We start from the raw sequence: 16,805 nt of genomic DNA, 5'->3' as shown, positions 1-16,805 counted from the left end.
CTGTAAATGAACACAAATGGAAAAGACATACAATTCACATATTTTATGTTTGCAGTTGGATCCAGATCATGAACACACTTTGCAAAGCACAGGACTTGTTGTTCAACATCTCCGGTAACCACTCACCCATTTTATTTTTCAACACCTGCACCTCTGGGAGCTACAACATGTTCGGTTCCTCAGCACTGTGTACTGTTCCATGATCAGTAGTCAGATCTCAGATTTAAAGGTCACAACACAGTAAGGACCGACAGTCTCTTTGCTACAAGATGATTGTTCTTTACCCCGGAGGATACTAACCGCCACATCTTTAATACATCGTACAAACTGCTGATATGTGTGACCATTTCCTGTCTGTGATATATGTATGATCCCAACCCTGTAGTTGAATCATGCTTTGTACGAGTTGTTCCAGATCCAGATAGCTATGATGGTGATGAAGCTGACCACTATGAAGATAATGTACAAGCCGAACAGCAGGCGGTCGATGACTATCCCGATCATTTGCCATTCCTCCGAGGTACTGCTCCCCTTCAAGTGTTTGTCCATCTGGAGGCGGATGGACAGGAGATCTTTGCTCAGTTTCCTCAGTTCATCCAGGACCGGATCAGGAGGGGACTGAGGGGCCGCAGGGAGTTTCTCTGGAGGTTTGTCACTAAAAGCGCTTTTAGGATAAATGGCTGAGATTTCCCCGATGCTGGATCTCATTGCTGGTTCTTGGAGAAAGAAAAAAAAGGACAGGTTGTTTGAATTCCAATATACGTATATTTCCAAATAGTCGCCTGGTGGCAAATAGCCGCCGGGCACCTAATGGCCGCCTGGGCGTCCATTAGGTAAATGCCTGCTGGTAACCTGGTTTTTATGACCATATTCAGGAAGTGATGTTTACACTACAACCTGTTCTTCATCTCCTTGTTGGCTATACATATTTTGACAGGTTATGATCATTTGCATTGAGCTGTGTCTTTGATGCTGTAAGAACCAGACCAACAAGGATATTCATGTCCAAGTAATTACAGTCACTAAAGTGTTTTTATACACTCAGTGTGGAACTCAGTGGCAGGGTGTTGAAATCTAATGTGGAGCATTAGATGTCCTGCATCACAAATAACAGTGTCTACCGATGTTGGACGTTGGTACAGTGGATTATTTAAAAACATAGTGAGTCTTCTATATGAGTTCTGGAGTTACAAGGAGCGTATTTTTACTATGATTTCTAAGCTGATTTTTGGACATTTGTTGATAGTGGAAATTGGAGATACTGATATTCCCCCCACCAGGCATAAGTCACACTGAACCTAACAAAATATATGTTCAGTTTGACTAAGTTCTGACTCCCAAAAGGAGCACAAATTTTAATAGTAAACACGTTCCTCCTATGTTAACCTGATGGTGCCACTGAGTAGTTCAGTTACCTGCAGTATAATAAGCATGTGTGTGCTTAAACAAAGCAGCTCTTAGCTTTGTGCCGCTGTAAATTGCATAAAGAAGTATGCATGCTCATGTTCATTTAGCTCCCTTTGAAATGAAATAAGAAACAATATATTACAGCTGCCACTAACTTATTTCTTCATTTATTTTTATTTTTGTCATGTATTAAGTGTCCTATCTGGTTTTGTAAAGTCTCCTTTGGTGACTTAAGAAGCACTTTTAAATAAAATGCAGTATTGTTTTTTTAATGAATATTACTAATGAGAGGACGTAGATTAGATCAGTGGTTCCCAACTGGTCCAGGCACGGGGTCCAGATTTGTCCTTAGGCATTAGTTCAAGGTCCACACAGTTTAATACATTCAGCGTTGTACTTGTTTGGCCATGTTGTTGAGCTAGTTTGCTGTCTCTGTTAAGTCAGTTGGTCACTTCCCAGTCGCCTGCGGTCCATTCAGAATGAACCCATGACCCACTTTTGGACTGTGACCCACCAGTTGGGAACCACTGGAATAGATTATCCAATGGCCATGGAATTAATACTTCTTATTGGCTCGCAGGTGTCCATTAAAATGATCATCAAACACTGTTTTCCTATAGTTTAAAATCAGTGCATAATGTGAGCATAAAGAATGGGTAACCATGGGCTCACAACCAAGCGGTACTTCTACAGTTATGAGTGGGCACCTGCAAGGACTACCATTTTAATGAAAAACATTTGTGTATCAGTTACCTTGTGTAAAGGAGGGAAATAAGCACACAAACAGTTTTTATGATTAGTGTAGAAGACGCTGCTCGGTCATTGCGTCTTGTGTGGATACAGTAGTGCAGTATATTTCCAATTAACTTAGGATTTAGGAGCATATATTGGCAGGAATGGAATATAATATAATAAGTGTGTTTTCTTTAGTGTAAAAATCACCTGAAAATAAGAAATGTATTTTCGTTACCTTAGAATTTTCTCTTAATTCAGTGTTTTTTCTGGTTTAAATGACTGGGTCTGTTTGTTTTACAGTGGGAAAAGCCTCTGAAGATAATTCAGCTCCCGCCAAAAACCTTCTGAAAATGTGGATTTAAGTTTAAAAAAGAAAAGAAAAAGTGAGCGCAGATTAGCAGGTGCTAGGATAATGCCCTTTTTTCGATCAATGGAACAGCATCAGAGAACACTGATGTGTAGCGTAAAACTGTTTTAGTCAGTGATTTACCAGTTTAAATCACTGGGACTGTTTGTTTTGGAGAGGAAGAGATCTCTGCGGATAATCCAGCTCCCGGTAAAAACCTCCTGAACAATAAACATTGACTATGTTCTAACCTTGAGAAGTTTCAGCTGGTTGCAATCTGCAATCCTCACCACTAGATGCCACTAAATCCCCCTAAATCTTACACACTGGACCTTTAATGAGTTAGGAACAGTGTTTTCCAAAATTTTGTAATTCGTATAAATTCTTCAACAATGAAGATGACATTAAACAAATTAGTTTTCTGTGACTTAACATGTAGTCTTATAAATTATTTGGTCCATTAAATCAGTGGTTTCCAAATGTTTTGTGTCCGAGACACACCAAAGGGCAAGCAAAAATCTCAAGGCACACCTGTAAATATATCTGTGCACAATAGCCTCAGTAACGTGTGTTATCACAAAAATAAGAAAAAATAAGACAGGTAGCTTTTGTGATACTGTCTACTCCCTTTTCTTTTGGTGGTAAGTCGTCTTCACTGGTGCCTTGTTGTAATTTGCCCCGTACAATTAAGCAATCCATTGTTCCACTCATAGTCAGGGTCACAATGTCCTGACTGCAACCTTCGTTCAAAATCTTTGGGTAGTTTATAAACTATACATTTTCGGAAAGTTTAGAGTGTGACAAACCCAAAAACCAATGTTTCCAGTATTTTCCTGTCAAAATGGTGACCACTCATAACTTGTTTTTAGCTGAATAGCTCATGATAAATCAAATTGCCGTCTGACTTACGTGGCTAATTGCACATTTTCTAAGCTTAGGAAACAGTACGATAAAGGTTAGTTGAGACCAGTGGTGTAGTGGTAGTTGATGAGGTGGGTGTACTACTAGGTAGATAGGTAGGTTACCGATGAGGAAGTAGGCATACTCTCCTGTATATTACAATGGCTGTTTTGCTGATAGGTGGGTATACTCTCACTGGATAGAAAAAGAAGTGGGTATACCTCGTATACCTGAGTATACCCTCCACTGGTTGAGACCCACTACCACTGATGAACTCCCAGCTCCTCAGGCCATCAGTGAAATGGTGAGATGCCCCTTCAGAGGAGACTGTTCAACACAAAGATGTTCCTTGCTTAACTTGGTAATAAATGGAATGGCTAAGTTTAGAGACGTCTTAACATATACAGAAAATTTTGTTGTATTCATTACAATCCATTTTCTGTGTTAAAATGCTGTTGTTTTATCAAGCATCTTTAATTCAAATTATGTCCAAGTGATTTTTCTTAGTTTATGTGACTTTTTAAATAGATAACACATTTGTTTAGCCACCAAAAAAAAAAAAAAAAACTGCAACGCTTGGGACTCCAGTTTTTTTTAAAAAAGAAAAATGTTTTCCACCTTTCCAAATCCAAATCCAAAATGGCTACCATAGAGACTTTGAACCAGATGTCTGGTCAAAGTTCTCATGTCTTTTATATACTACTACTACTACTACTACTAATAATAATAGTAATGATATACCTCCATGAGATGGGTTGAGGAAGACAGTGACCCGGTTGCTCTTTTTCTTTGGAGGGAGACAAACTACAAGAGCAAGATATCGTAACACGAGGACACTGAGCCACTTAGGCACTGCGCTGTACTGGCTGGAGCTGAACTGGATGTTGGTGATGAACACCGTCTCCAACAGGCTGGCCACCATCAGAGCCAGACTGACTGAGAAGAAAACGTCTGCAGGAAACAAAAACAACAAGAGCAGGGAGGATTAAGCACACTAATCATTAAATGCTGTATGTTTTTAAATGCCTGCTGGTAACCTGGTTTTTATGACCATATTCAGGAAGTGATGTTTACACTACAACCTGTTCTTTATCTCCTTGTTGGCTATACACGGTTTTGACAGGTTATGATCATTTGCACTGAGCTGTGTCTTTGATGCTGTAAGAACCAGACCAACAAGGATATTCATGTCCAAGTAATTACAGTCACTAAAGTGTTTTTATACACTCAGTGTGGAACTCAGTGGCAGGGTGTTGAAATCTAATGTGGAGCATTAGATGTCCTGCATCACAAATAACAGTGTCTACCGATGTTGGATGTTGGTACAGTGGATTATTTAAAAACATAGTGAGTCTTCTATATGAGTTCTGGAGTTACAAGGAGCGTATTTTTACTATGATTTCTAAGCTGATTTTTGGACATTTGTTGATAGTGGAAATTGGAGATACTGATATTCCCCCCACCAGGCATATGTCAAACTGAACCTAACAAAATACTATATGTTCAGTTTGACTAAGTACTGACTCCCAAAAGGAGCACAAATTTTAATAGTAAACACGTTCCTCCTATGTTAACCTGATGGTGCCACTGAGTAGTTCAGTTACCTGCAGTATAATAAGCATGTGTGTGCTTAAACAAAGCAGCTCTTAGCTTTGTGCCGCTGTAAATTGCATGTTCATTTAGCTCCCTTTGAAATGAAATAAGAAACAATATATTACAGCTGCCACTAACTCATTTCTTCATTTATTTTTATTTTTGTCATGTATTAAGTGTCCTATCTGGTTTTGTAAAGTCTCCTTTGGTGACTTAAGAAGCACTTATAAATAAAATGCAGTATTGTTTTTTTTAATAAATATTACTTATGAGAGGTGTTGTATCTCCAGTGACAGGCAGCAGGTCGTTCATGATGAGCAGGAAGACAGTGTAGCCCAGGATGAGGGTCATCTTGAAGGAGGACCGGTCCACGCTCTGGGGAGGTAACAGGAAGCTGAAGAGGTCCACTGTGATGAGGAAGCAGCTGGGGATCAGGAGGTTCACCACATAGAGGAGTGGTCTGCGTTTCAGAATAATCTTGGGGAAGAGACACAGATAAAGCCCAGCTTTAGGGTACATGGTATCAGTGTCCTATATGGTACCGATGGCCCTCAATACAGCCAAACAGACAATTTAGTTGTTTCTCATTCTCCTTTTTACACTGTCTCTTCAAGGTGAGATATTCATGCTGTTACTCTGCCTCACAATTAAAAGGTACAATCGTGGAATGGGGAGACAGAGTTGTCTCACCTTAAAGTCGACGTCGGAGGTAGTAACAGCGTCAAAACGACTTCTATGTAAAAAGGGAACAGCCGGCGGGACGGGATCATGGGTGACACGGGTGTGACGTTTTGACGCCATGTGTGCATGCAACCCATCGCGGCAGATTTACATTTTACAGTAGCTGGTAGCAGTTAGCAGCTAATTGAAAGGAGAACAGCGGCCAAAATTGCCGGCAAATTGGGAAAACAATCCCAGAGAGGGAGGACCCCACTGAAACCTGACAGTCTGAACAGTGGAGACATGAATCCAAGTGTGTGTGTGAGACCGAGACAGTAATAGACTGTGTACATGAGCACGAGTGAATGAAAGCAGTTAGTCTGTAGCGAGTCCATGTTTTTGCATTTATCCTGCATGAGCTCTGGATATTTTTATTTGCCTCTCAGTTTCTCTGTGAGACAATGATGAGAAGCCGCAGGCCTGCTAACTTTAGATGGTGTGCAGCTTTTTGATTTGCTGTAGCAAGTTCATTTTCAGCTGTGAGAGTCAGAGGGAGATTCAAATGCATTGAAGGACAAAGATAATAATGTTTTTATGGCTTGTGTGTGCAAGTCAAACATTTCAAGTTGGGTGGAGTTTTATTTTAACAGCTACACATGCTATCTGGTGTCTTTTTTAACTACATGGGAGATAGAAGATTATCCTACTATCCTAAGAAAAGGAAAAGATCTGAGTGTCTTTTCCAAATGTTTTCCTCCACAGTGGAGATGGTCCCAACAGAGAGTCTGAGGTCCTTGCCCTCAGAGCAGAGGACAAGATCCATATAACAGGGACGCAAAATATCTGTTATTGCCTTGTCATGCTATTGTAGTTTTTAAGAAAACTCTGCCGACGCATATGTTATATGCCACACTAGAGACCAACACTGTTGTGTTACATGTCGTACCCATCACGCCTCTTTTGCTTCCAGGATGCCAGCATGCCGTCTGAAAGCACAAACTGGAGCAGCATGATGCTGTTGTTGTTTGGCTCAAATTCGGAACGAAGAAAGGACTTCATACCGGCTCTATAGTGCGATCTCTGTGTAAAAAGGACTACTGACACATTTTTCAGTAAAATAAAATAGTGATTTGGTTACTAAGAAACATTTGATTTATTGAGCATGCTTTTTATAGACACTTTTCTCTTACAATGCAATGCACAAAGAAAATGTTTATCCCAGCTGGAAAAAAATTAAACCTAAATGAAGCTCAGCGTAAGTTCAGTCAGGAAGACTTTCTCTTTGCTCATCCTCTCATATTTCTCCCCATCCCACTCTCACTGCTTCCTCTAATCAGCTGACTGTGGGTGTTCACTCTTCTAGTTATCCAATCAAACTTTGCCACGATCTCTCTCAGCCAATCAGGATGCCACTGCAAAATTTTAAATCTGCTCTCTCCTCTGCTGCTGTCAGCCATCATTTCCACATTCACACACATTTCCATCCAATCCAGAGTCCAGGACAAGCTCAACAAAGGCTCATTCCTCTACTCACCCAGATCATCAGCACTTCTCCATCTTCCTCTCATCTCATCTTCACCACCTCTACCACCACCTCCCTATTCAACTATGGATTCATCACCATCCTTAAATCACACCATCTCTACGGGGTCTAATCGCCAAAGACTTTCCACATATTTTGTATTCTTATGTGCACGTGTTAATAAATATTCTTCTTACTGTAAAAAACGAGTCTCTCCTGATTGAATTGTGGATGGTGATGAAAGTGCTCCAGGAAAAATCCAACGATTCATTTTTTTGAAAAAAAAAAAAAAAAAAAAAAAAGTTCTGCTGAGTCACTGTTAAATTTTATCGGTAGTGTCATGCTTCAGTTGCAGTTTGATTGATGACTGATGGTGTAAGTACTGTGTCCTTTCCTGTTTGTTTAAAACTTTTAAATCTGTTGATTTCTTTCAAACTCACAGCAAAACAATACTTTAATAGTCTGTACTATGTGCAATCAGTGTGTGGTGTGAAATCACGCTCAGCTATTACACTTCCAAATCAGTGACTCACAACATAATTATAATAAGTAAAAGCGCTCACATGGTATTTGATCTCAGAGTAGCTTCCATCCTCTAAGGCCAGGGCATGGGGAGCTATACCGATTCCTGCAAGCTCCCACTCGCCATTGGTCTCCATCACATCGAGGGACTCCTCCAGGATCTCTTCAGCTGTGGTGCCTTGAATCATCCTCACGTCCGAAGCTTGAATAACATTTAATAGCACAGTTTTGTTCTGAAGTTATTAGATGGCACAAGTGAAGTTCTGTATTTTAACAATATAATATAAATAATATTTTTACAGTTATGTAGCTCAAAAATAAGAGTTTTTTGGACCTGTATTTTAAGCAGGCTTACCAAAGTGTAGATATGATCCGAAGGTCAGAGTGCAGTTTTGGATATCAAATGGGAAAGTGTAGATTACTAATCGGCAGGAGCTGATCACTCTGATTGGCTTATCATCAAATACACGACCTGTGTTTAATAAGTAGACATAAGGAGTTTTGGGAGATTTGTCCTCCTCCATGCTGGAATAGAAAAGAATAGAAAAACATTTTAATTATTAAATTAATTAATTAAAAGAAATATCAAAAGGAGAAAGGATGACAAAGACAAGAAGGTTTATCCCTCCTCCTTTATTAAAATTTGTACTGTATATTCATCTAAAATGGTGCATTCAAAGTGCTGACATTTCAGGTTTTTTCTCTATTTTAAGGCTCTTGTCTCTGATTTGGACAATAAATTGAAAAGCAAACAGATCACTAAACATTCTTCGAACTTACAACTCTGCAATGTGGACGTCTGGGACCCAAAGCTTTTCTCGAGGGACAGAGACTCTCGAAGTTCCACATTCCTCCTCAGCCCACCTCAGTCCCTCTATATCCCACTCCTACATTAAACAGAACAACACTGATGTGACATCCAACCATGTCAGATGTGTCACTACATAAATTAACCAAGACAAAACACCAGGTCAACATCATTTCAGGGGAACAAAATGCAAGACATTTTAACATTTTGAACAAAAACGTATGCACAATGATCAACAATATGCCAATGAACTTTAATTTAAGTTAATTTCAGTAATTTTAAACAAGTAGACGTGCATGTATCGTTTTGATTTATAAGAAAAATCCGACAGCTAGAGCCTCTGAATTTCAGTCACATCTACTTCCCTTAGATTTTCGCTACAAACAAAAAACTAACGCAGTCACGATAACTTGAAAGACACTATAATCGCATAAAGCAAGTGCAAATTTGCAATAGTTGCATGCATGCATCCACTCGTTCATGCATTCACACACACAAAGTCAACATTTGTCACTAGTACAATGACACCTCTATGACAACTGGTTCATGAGTTATGAAAGGAGACATGGCAAAATGGTGGGTGTTAACAGATCTGAACCTACCAGAACTTGCCATATAAGTGTTGTCAGGATTTGAGATTTTTCATCCTGTCGGTGAGACATTTTTTACATTAATAAGAGCCAGTAATACAGATGGATTATGGATTTATGACTGTTAAGACTTGATTGAAAACGTTATGCATGCTCATGTGCAGGTATGAACAGGTGTTTGTGTAGACTCACCACTCCTACAACTCCCACCACAGTGATACCGATGGTTATGTTAACTGACTTTGAAAAGCTTTTTACAGGCGGCAGTAGCACTTTAGGGAATAATTCTCTCTCAAATGCATCAAACAAGGCCTCAGGAGTTGGACTTGTGCAGTTCAATGTTGCTACAAATCCTAAGAAAGTAGAAAGCAAGCATACATGCACATTGAAGTATTCAGTCCCAGTTCTTATATTAGTGTGATCACAGAGGCATAGTAGACCTGTCTTTGTCTGTTACACCCTATGGGTATGGTAGGGAAGCCAATTTGGCTGTGGATACAAAGTTTTTTGTTTTTTACCCTGCTTTCTTGGAATCTCAAGTGAATTGTCTTCTTGCTCTCACATGATAACAGGCTTATCTTGGAAAAACAAAAGCTCATTGTTCTTGCAGTGCACTTGACTGTTTGCATTGATAAAAATGCACATATTGAACAGCTCCATTCACTAAATAGTGTCTGAATACATAGAAAAACTGTGAGTAGAGTCACATCATGACTGTCAGGCACATAAAAAGGTTTATAAGTTGTAACTAAAGGCATTGTTGATGGTTAACAAACACCAGCCAGGCCAAAATGCACAACATATACCCAAACCTGTCTCCAACTTAACAAAAATTCCTCTCCTATTGTATCATCATGACAAAAAAGCTATTACTAATGTCATGGAAAGAAACAACAGTTCAATATGTGGCTATGTGACCTAACCAGCACACTACATTTGGAAAGGATAAGATACATCTTAAAGGGCAGACTCCCTCAACATATCACAATCTGGCAACCTCTCATATCAGACCGTGCACAAAGTACAGTTCCCCAGTTGTAACCCACTCTTCTACAATATCCTATTCTGAGATTAAGGTAATGGATAAGGGAGTAGAAGGGGTTAAGGAAGTCCTGTACTTAGACTTAGTTTCCCCTTTTTCATTTTATTTTATTTTTATTTTCTCCCCCCCCCCCCCCCCCCTTTATTTACATTTAATACATCTATGTTTTGTCCTATTAACATGTTCACGTTGATGTTTTCTTGCATCTGTGAACCAACTATTTCAAAACTCTTTTCTGTAACATAAAATGAGCGCTGACACTCCATCACCTGGGGAAAAACAAACAAAGAAAAAAAACCTCCACCAACCAGAACTTTTTTTTTTTTAATTTTTTTTATAAGTTGTTCTTATTAGATACTTATAACTGGTCTGTAAATTATTAGTAAAAATATCTTTGCTGCACCTCACTGTCCCTCATTTCCTGTCATCTCTCTAATGTCAATAATAAAAAGATAAAAATGCACAAAAAACAGAGTTGTCTGATACATACAGGATGTTGGCTCTGCTCTGCTCTCTGCACGTTCACATTTTAGAAAATGTAATCAATATTTTGCTAATTTATTATTTCATCCAACTGCAACCCATTCGCTATTTATCAGAATATGGTTGCTTCTGTATGACAGCTGCAATGATGACTGTCGGTTTTATTGTGGCGTGTATCGGTAACATTTGTGCAAAAAAAATAAAAAAAAATCTCTTCAATTCTGCATGGCTGTCTCACTCTAAAAAAGTTAAATTAAGCATAAAAGTAATGTCTTCTACGTAGATATTCAGAGATAACTTCCTGTACATAAGAGATAATACCTTGTACGTCAGAGATAAACCTAGTTCGGAGCTTTCATATAATTACCCTATTTTTTGGGGGGGGAATAAAAGCTGAAATATTGAATATATCATGGAAACAAGAACTGTATAACTATGGTTCTAACTTTAGCTATAACATGAGTAGTAACTATATATAGTGAGAAAAATAATTTATTATGTTGTATTTGTCTTTAGTTTTAAGTTGAATATTTTCTGAAAACGAACCTAACCCACTGTACAAGACCAGAAGTAACTGAATTGCTCCTTTAGCTACCGACTTGCAGCTGTTCAGCTTTAACAGATGGAGATATCTTCCCGCCTTACCGTGAAGCAGCGTGAAAGAGATGAAGATGAGCTCAGCAGACTTTACATCTCTCATTTTCAGCCTCAGTTAAATCCTTATCATGAAAAGTACCTTAAATTACAAAACAAAAAGTCAGCGGTCTGCTCCATCAGGTTGAGATGTTCTGCCGCAACGACATAAATTATCAATACTTAGGTGAAATGTATAACCTTCTCCAGAGGCTAATATTGACTGTAAAAGAGACTGCAGCATGACTTACTGTACGCCTTTGGGTATTCCAAGCTACAAACTGAGATCCGCTCAACTGATGAGCATGTTTGCTTAATGAGTTGTGAGCTTGTTCAACAGGTTTTTAAATCATCTTTATGTTGATTGGCATTAGATGTGTCAACAATTGGATATGTCGTAGCTGAACCCAAGGCAAACACAACAGTATACACAATCAAGCTTTGCTTCTCACATTAGCATCATGGTTAGGCTTCTGGGTTTGCATTTTATTACATTTTATTTAAACTGCTGTTTTATAGTAACTCTTAATATCTTTTAAAAATAAATTTGTACAATTGCACATGAAGCCACGTCTCTGTCTATCTTTTTACGGGAACTGCCCATTGGTTCGACATCCCATTGTTCCGACCATATTAAACCCATTGTTCCGAAGTCCATTCCGAAATCATCATGATGCCCTGTGGTTAAGGTTTGGTTAGGTTTAGGCACAAAAACCACTTGGTTAGGGTTAGGAAAAGATCATGGTGTGGGTTAAAATGAAAAAGAAAGTGACAAACACATAAGCCGTGAGCCTGCTTCGCCTCAAGCCTTTCCCAGCTGACCCAGAGCCGGTCACGGCGCACCATATGCCCGCCGCGAGCCGTTCAGCACCGTGGACAGTCGGACTAATGGGATGTCGAACCAATGGGCTGTCGGACCAATGACATGGACCCCTTTTTACACTCTTCTGTGTGTTGCCCTGTAGATGATGATAAGTCTTGGGGAGCCAGGCTTAAGGGTGGGTTTAACAGTACCCTTATCCTCCAGTTGGGTGGGTCACATTAGCATCCATACATTTGCATAAACTCAGGGAGCGGCCAAGGCTGACGGAAATTATGTGAGTTTTTCAGACTGGCATTGCAATCCCCAGAGACACACAGCTAGCATGACTAAACGACCCACTAATTTGGCTGAGAGCAAAATTGCCAAATTATGCTTCACAATACATTGGTACCAAATCATCATTATTAAACTGCAATTCAACTGTGCAGTAGCATTTAGGAAAGTAGCTACTTGTCCTACAGTGCTACTTTCACTGCTGTTATATTTTATAACTTTAGGACAAATAACTGAGGCAACAAAAGATTTATTGAAGACACACATGTTGATACATGTGATAGATGATTTTATACCCCCAATTCTGATGCTAAATTATTTTACATAAAACATTTCATGTTAACATTCTGTTAATCCCAAACATATCTCCATCTCAAAACCCGACTGTCTGTAGTTGTATTCTAAAGAAGTTATTGTTGTGTGTCAAGAATAAAAAGTGACTGGAGTACACTGATTGATTTGCAGCCTTTGATTGTAGGATAACAGGAATAACAGAGAAAGTATGTCATATAATATTATTGTCTGGCTGTTACATACATTATTTGCATGGAGCATACAAGATGAATATTAGAGGTCCGAGAACGGAACCTTGAGGGACTCCACCAGTGATAACAACATATCCCCAGCTTGAGGAAAAACCTGAACCAACTAAGCACAGTGTATAGATGATTCTAAAGTACACAGAGAAAACAAACTTTGTCCAACAGGTCATTTACATTCAAAAAGGCATTAAACAAAAACAGCATTCTCAATAGTTTCCCAATAAAATGATTATTTAGAAGAGTTTAGGATGTACTTTAGCAGGGGCTAAATAAATGCAGGACACAAAACTAGCAGTACTGCAAAATGAAAAAAAGGAGGCAAATATACAAAATTACTTTTTACAATACCTTTTTAATTTGTAACTTAGATATCCTATGAATCATCACTAAATTGATCACTTAGGACTGGCTGATCCAGACGCACCACATGGAGATGATGACCAGGGCGTAACATGAAATAAGCAGCAGATAGATGCGGAAGAGCAGGAAGTCAAGGACATATCCTACGTGGCACCACTGGTCTTGCAGCTCGCTCTCCTTCTGCAGCGAGGTGAGGTGGGCACGAAGGTCGCCGAGGTATTGACAGATCTGTTGCAGTTCAGGAAGAGCAGCTGTACCTGGCCGGAGAATAGCAAACATATTGATGATAGTTCACATCTGGTGACTGCCAGGTCTGGCTGCATGTTCATGTTAATTTTTTCTTTTTCTTTTTCTTTTTCTTTTTTAAGCTAAATGCTGCCGCTCTGCACTGTCTTTATGCAGCGTTACTGCTGATATCGGGATGGCGTTGCTGCTAGCCAAAGTGTAGCGTCCAACCTCCAGTTTCCCCCAAGGCTAATAATGTTAACTCTGTCAGCGCTGTTGCTGTTGTTAGCGCTAGCCGGCAGCTTATCCACCTCCATGTTGAGAACTGTGTGCAGACTATCCTGATTCAGCCTGTGAATCATTGATGTGCTCTAAATATTGCATACAGCTCCTATAACGAGACTATGATTCACCGTTTTACTCTGTAGAAATTGTCATTACAGATATATTTCCATACGTGACATACATAGATTTAAATGTTTTAATAGATGACTGCTAATATTTTTGACGTCAGGCCACTGAGCAGCTCCAGTTGGCAGAAGCAATATCAAAGCAGTGTTTGATTACCTCCGCTGCTGTTTGAGTGTTGGGGAGGTGTCTGGCTGGCTGGTTGGATGATCCACGACTCTGAACCTCTGTTTGAGCTTTCAGGTTTATCCTTCTGTTGCACTGAGGGGCGCTGGATGTCCTCAGGCCATCGGTAGCAAATAAGGGTGGCTATGTGTTTGAGGACAACCACCCTCACCCAGTTTGGAACCTCTTGATATTTCATGGAGCTGTGGTGGAGGACATTTGTGATGATGACCGTTTCCAGTAGACTGATGACCATGAGGGCCAGACACACCGAGAAATAGATACCTAGATTAAAGGATAGGGATTTAAGGAGAAATGGAAGGACACACATAAAAGATGTCACATGTAGTAGCAGAAGCAAAGGACCCCCCTTGTCTATAATTCAGTTGTAGCTCCCACCGTCATGAAATATGCAATTGCTTGGGTCATGAGACTTTTGGGATGTAGAAATTGAGTTACTGGCCACAAAATGGTGAAAAAACCTGTTGCAACTTTAGACAGTTGATAGTTCTGTAGCTTGTCAAAAACAAAGGGCAAAAACTCAAAACTGTATTAACTGATTTTCACCACTTGGGGGCGGAGAAACAAGCTGAAAGCACAACACTGACATTTTGCCATCTGATACAAGAGTTACAATTGGGAAATAGCTGGCAAGCAAATCATTTAATACACATTTACAGACACAAGCAACCCCTTTCAAATTACAGAGAATCATTTCATTGTTAAAGTCAAAACCTTGGTTAGAACTGCTTCTCATTACTGTTGATTTAAAGCATGGATTATCATGATGTCAGGTAAAATGGAACCTGCAACCCAGACTATGACAGCGCTCAGGTTATGTCACCCCTAGATGTCACCACCTCTGACCTATAATGGGTGTGCCGTTTGCTGTGCTGGGCAGCAGGTCGTTCATGATGAGCAGGAAGACGGTGTAGCCCAGGATGAGGGTCATCTTGAAGGAGGCACGGTCGACACTGTGGGGGGGCAGGTAGAAGGACAGGATATCGATGACCATTAGGAAGGAGCTGGGGATCAGCAGGTTGACCACGTAGAGCACCGGACGCCGCTTTATGACCACCTGGTGAAAAACAGTCAATTTGAAGGGTCTTTACTGTGTAGGCCATGAATAACAATCATGTAAAAAAGCTTTGCAGGCTTCTTAGGAAAATATGCATTCAAAAGATGACATTTAACAATACAAATATGTTCACCATGAGTCATTATTCTTGAGTAAACATTTGTATTATGCATTGCTAATTCTGTGCTGAGCCTGAGGCCTGCGCTACGAAGCAGGATTTGAGGTTAGCGAGGTAATGTCAGGGTAAACCCTGGGTCATCAGTACTACAAAGCCGATTCTCTTTTTACTGGGATAAATGACCGTGGTCACTTATGCTGAACAGAGTTGAAATCACAACCTGTCAACACCCCGACCACTGACCAATTAGATCACTAGAAAAATATCCTGACATGGACAAAAGTCTGGAGTGACAGGTAACAAAAGAGTAGCTATATATTTTTATACGTGAGTAGGTGGGTCATTATACGAAAACGTGCCATTTTGTGTCTCTCGAACAAAACTGTGCTATAAATGTCAATAAACAATAAATACACTGTAATCATTTTAGAATTTATTTTCCATGATATCTCTTGTAACATTAAAACAATGTAAAATTTTATTTATTTTGTTTTCAAAGAGTTTTAAACACCTTTTTGTACGAAGCATCATTCAAAAACTGTAAAAATGGCCTGTCGCTCAATATGATTGTTCTACTTTTACTGGCTATTAAGGCCCAAAAAAGTCAAACTATCATAAAAACATAAACTTATATATAAAGCCTCAAGTGTCCTTTCATTATTCATGAATGGGTTTTATTCTTATTATATGTAAAATGTTGTAAAACACATCAATTTAGTCGGGTCGCCAGGTAGTCATCAACCCTGTTACTTTTAATGAAAACACCCCTTCTGAGATAATGGACTGCTCCGAAAGTTGCATCATCAGTAAGTGAAATCAGCTTCCTTTTGTGAACATGCTGGTGTAAAGACAAATAAGTGTTCTCTTCTTTTCATGATTTTTCTTAGAGTTATATAATGTTTGACAGAGGGGGACGAGCTTATTGTGTCAGCCCTGTTTCCACAAAAGGACACGTTAAAAAGATATTTGTTCAAAATTTTTAATGTACATAAATAACATGATTTAAGCCTCTAATGAATGCACACCATGTGGTCTCATGACCTTCACCACATGGTTAATAATGGCTGCCAAGAACATTTTCCGTCAACCCTGTTACCATTCTAGTGTAAAAGGGTTGATGGTAACAGGGTTGACAAAAGTATGGTTTTGCGAGTACATGAAAATATACTTTCCTTACCAATAGCATTTACATGATATACATGGTTTCACAAGTTTCATTGCTAGCTGAGAGGGAAATTGAAAAAATTGTGCACTTGGTGACAAGTTTTTGAAATTTAGCGTGGTGTTAAACTTGGTGGAGAGGTATAACATGGTCCAACATGGAACCCATTACAATTTGGAGCAGATCCAAATCTCCAGTGAGGGCCATATTGAAATTTGTGGCTATCCCAACTTGGTTTTTGAAAACCTTATACCCATACCTTACACTATGCCAAATTTCAAAAACTTGTCACCAAGTGCACAATTTTTTCAATTTCCCTCTCAGCTAGCGATGAAACTTGTAAAACCATAATGTAAATGCTATTGGTAAGGAAAGTATATTTTCATGTACTCGCAAAACCATACTTTTGT

The 16,805-nt window shown here is 39.3% G+C and overlaps 2 protein-coding genes across 2 annotated transcripts; both read right to left on the bottom strand.

The window, feature by feature from the left end:
• Positions 1-314: 314 nt before the first annotated feature.
• Positions 315-11,331, bottom strand: LOC126396601 (5-hydroxytryptamine receptor 3A-like). Its single transcript, XM_050054817.1, has 9 exons — positions 11,254-11,331; positions 9,276-9,436; positions 9,096-9,140; positions 8,466-8,572; positions 8,041-8,210; positions 7,727-7,887; positions 5,248-5,458; positions 4,130-4,339; positions 315-716 (listed from the first exon to the last, which is right to left on the bottom strand). The coding sequence occupies exons 1-9, from the start codon at positions 11,306-11,308 to the stop codon at positions 391-393; spliced, it is 1,446 nt and encodes a 481-aa protein (XP_049910774.1). The 5' UTR covers positions 11,309-11,331; the 3' UTR covers positions 315-390.
• A 1,367-nt stretch (positions 11,332-12,698) lies between these two features.
• On the bottom strand, positions 12,699-16,602 carry LOC126396905 (5-hydroxytryptamine receptor 3A). The gene is made up of 4 exons (XM_050055275.1): positions 16,567-16,602; positions 14,905-15,115; positions 14,032-14,322; positions 12,699-13,496 (listed from the first exon to the last, which is right to left on the bottom strand). Exons 1-4 carry the CDS (start codon positions 16,600-16,602, stop codon positions 13,279-13,281), a joined length of 756 nt encoding a protein of 251 aa, XP_049911232.1. The 3' UTR covers positions 12,699-13,278.
• Positions 16,603-16,805: the final 203 nt, after the last annotated feature.

The sequence above is a fragment of the Epinephelus moara genome, chromosome 10 (genome assembly GCF_006386435.1).
Source record: "Epinephelus moara isolate mb chromosome 10, YSFRI_EMoa_1.0, whole genome shotgun sequence".
NCBI lineage: Eukaryota > Metazoa > Chordata > Actinopteri > Perciformes > Serranidae > Epinephelus > Epinephelus moara.
The sequence above is the reverse complement of the archived record's forward strand: the minus strand, read 5'-3'. Positions and strand labels throughout refer to the sequence as shown.

Bases quoted from the DNA above. Each gene is read 5' to 3' on its own strand.
- LOC126396905 (XM_050055275.1), bottom strand. From the start codon at position 16,602: ATGGCCCTCACTGGAGATTTGGATCTGCTCCAAATT. The intron at 14,323-14,904 runs GTCAGAGGTGGT...CCTTTAATCTAG, and splicing joins AAACGGCACACCCATTATAG to GTATCTATTTCTCGGTGTGT. The intron at 13,497-14,031 runs GTAATCAAACAC...TTCTCCGGCCAG, and splicing joins ACACTCAAACAGCAGCGGAG to GTACAGCTGCTCTTCCTGAA.
- LOC126396601 (XM_050054817.1), bottom strand. From the start codon at position 11,308: ATGAGAGATGTAAAGTCTGCTGAGCTCATCTTCATCTCTTTCACGCTG. The intron at 8,573-9,095 runs GTAGGTTCAGAT...TGTTTAATGTAG, and splicing joins CACTTATATGGCAAGTTCTG to GAGTGGGATATAGAGGGACT. The intron at 5,459-7,726 runs GTGAGCGCTTTT...CTCTTCCCCAAG, and splicing joins ACTCTGAGATCAAATACCAT to ATTATTCTGAAACGCAGACC.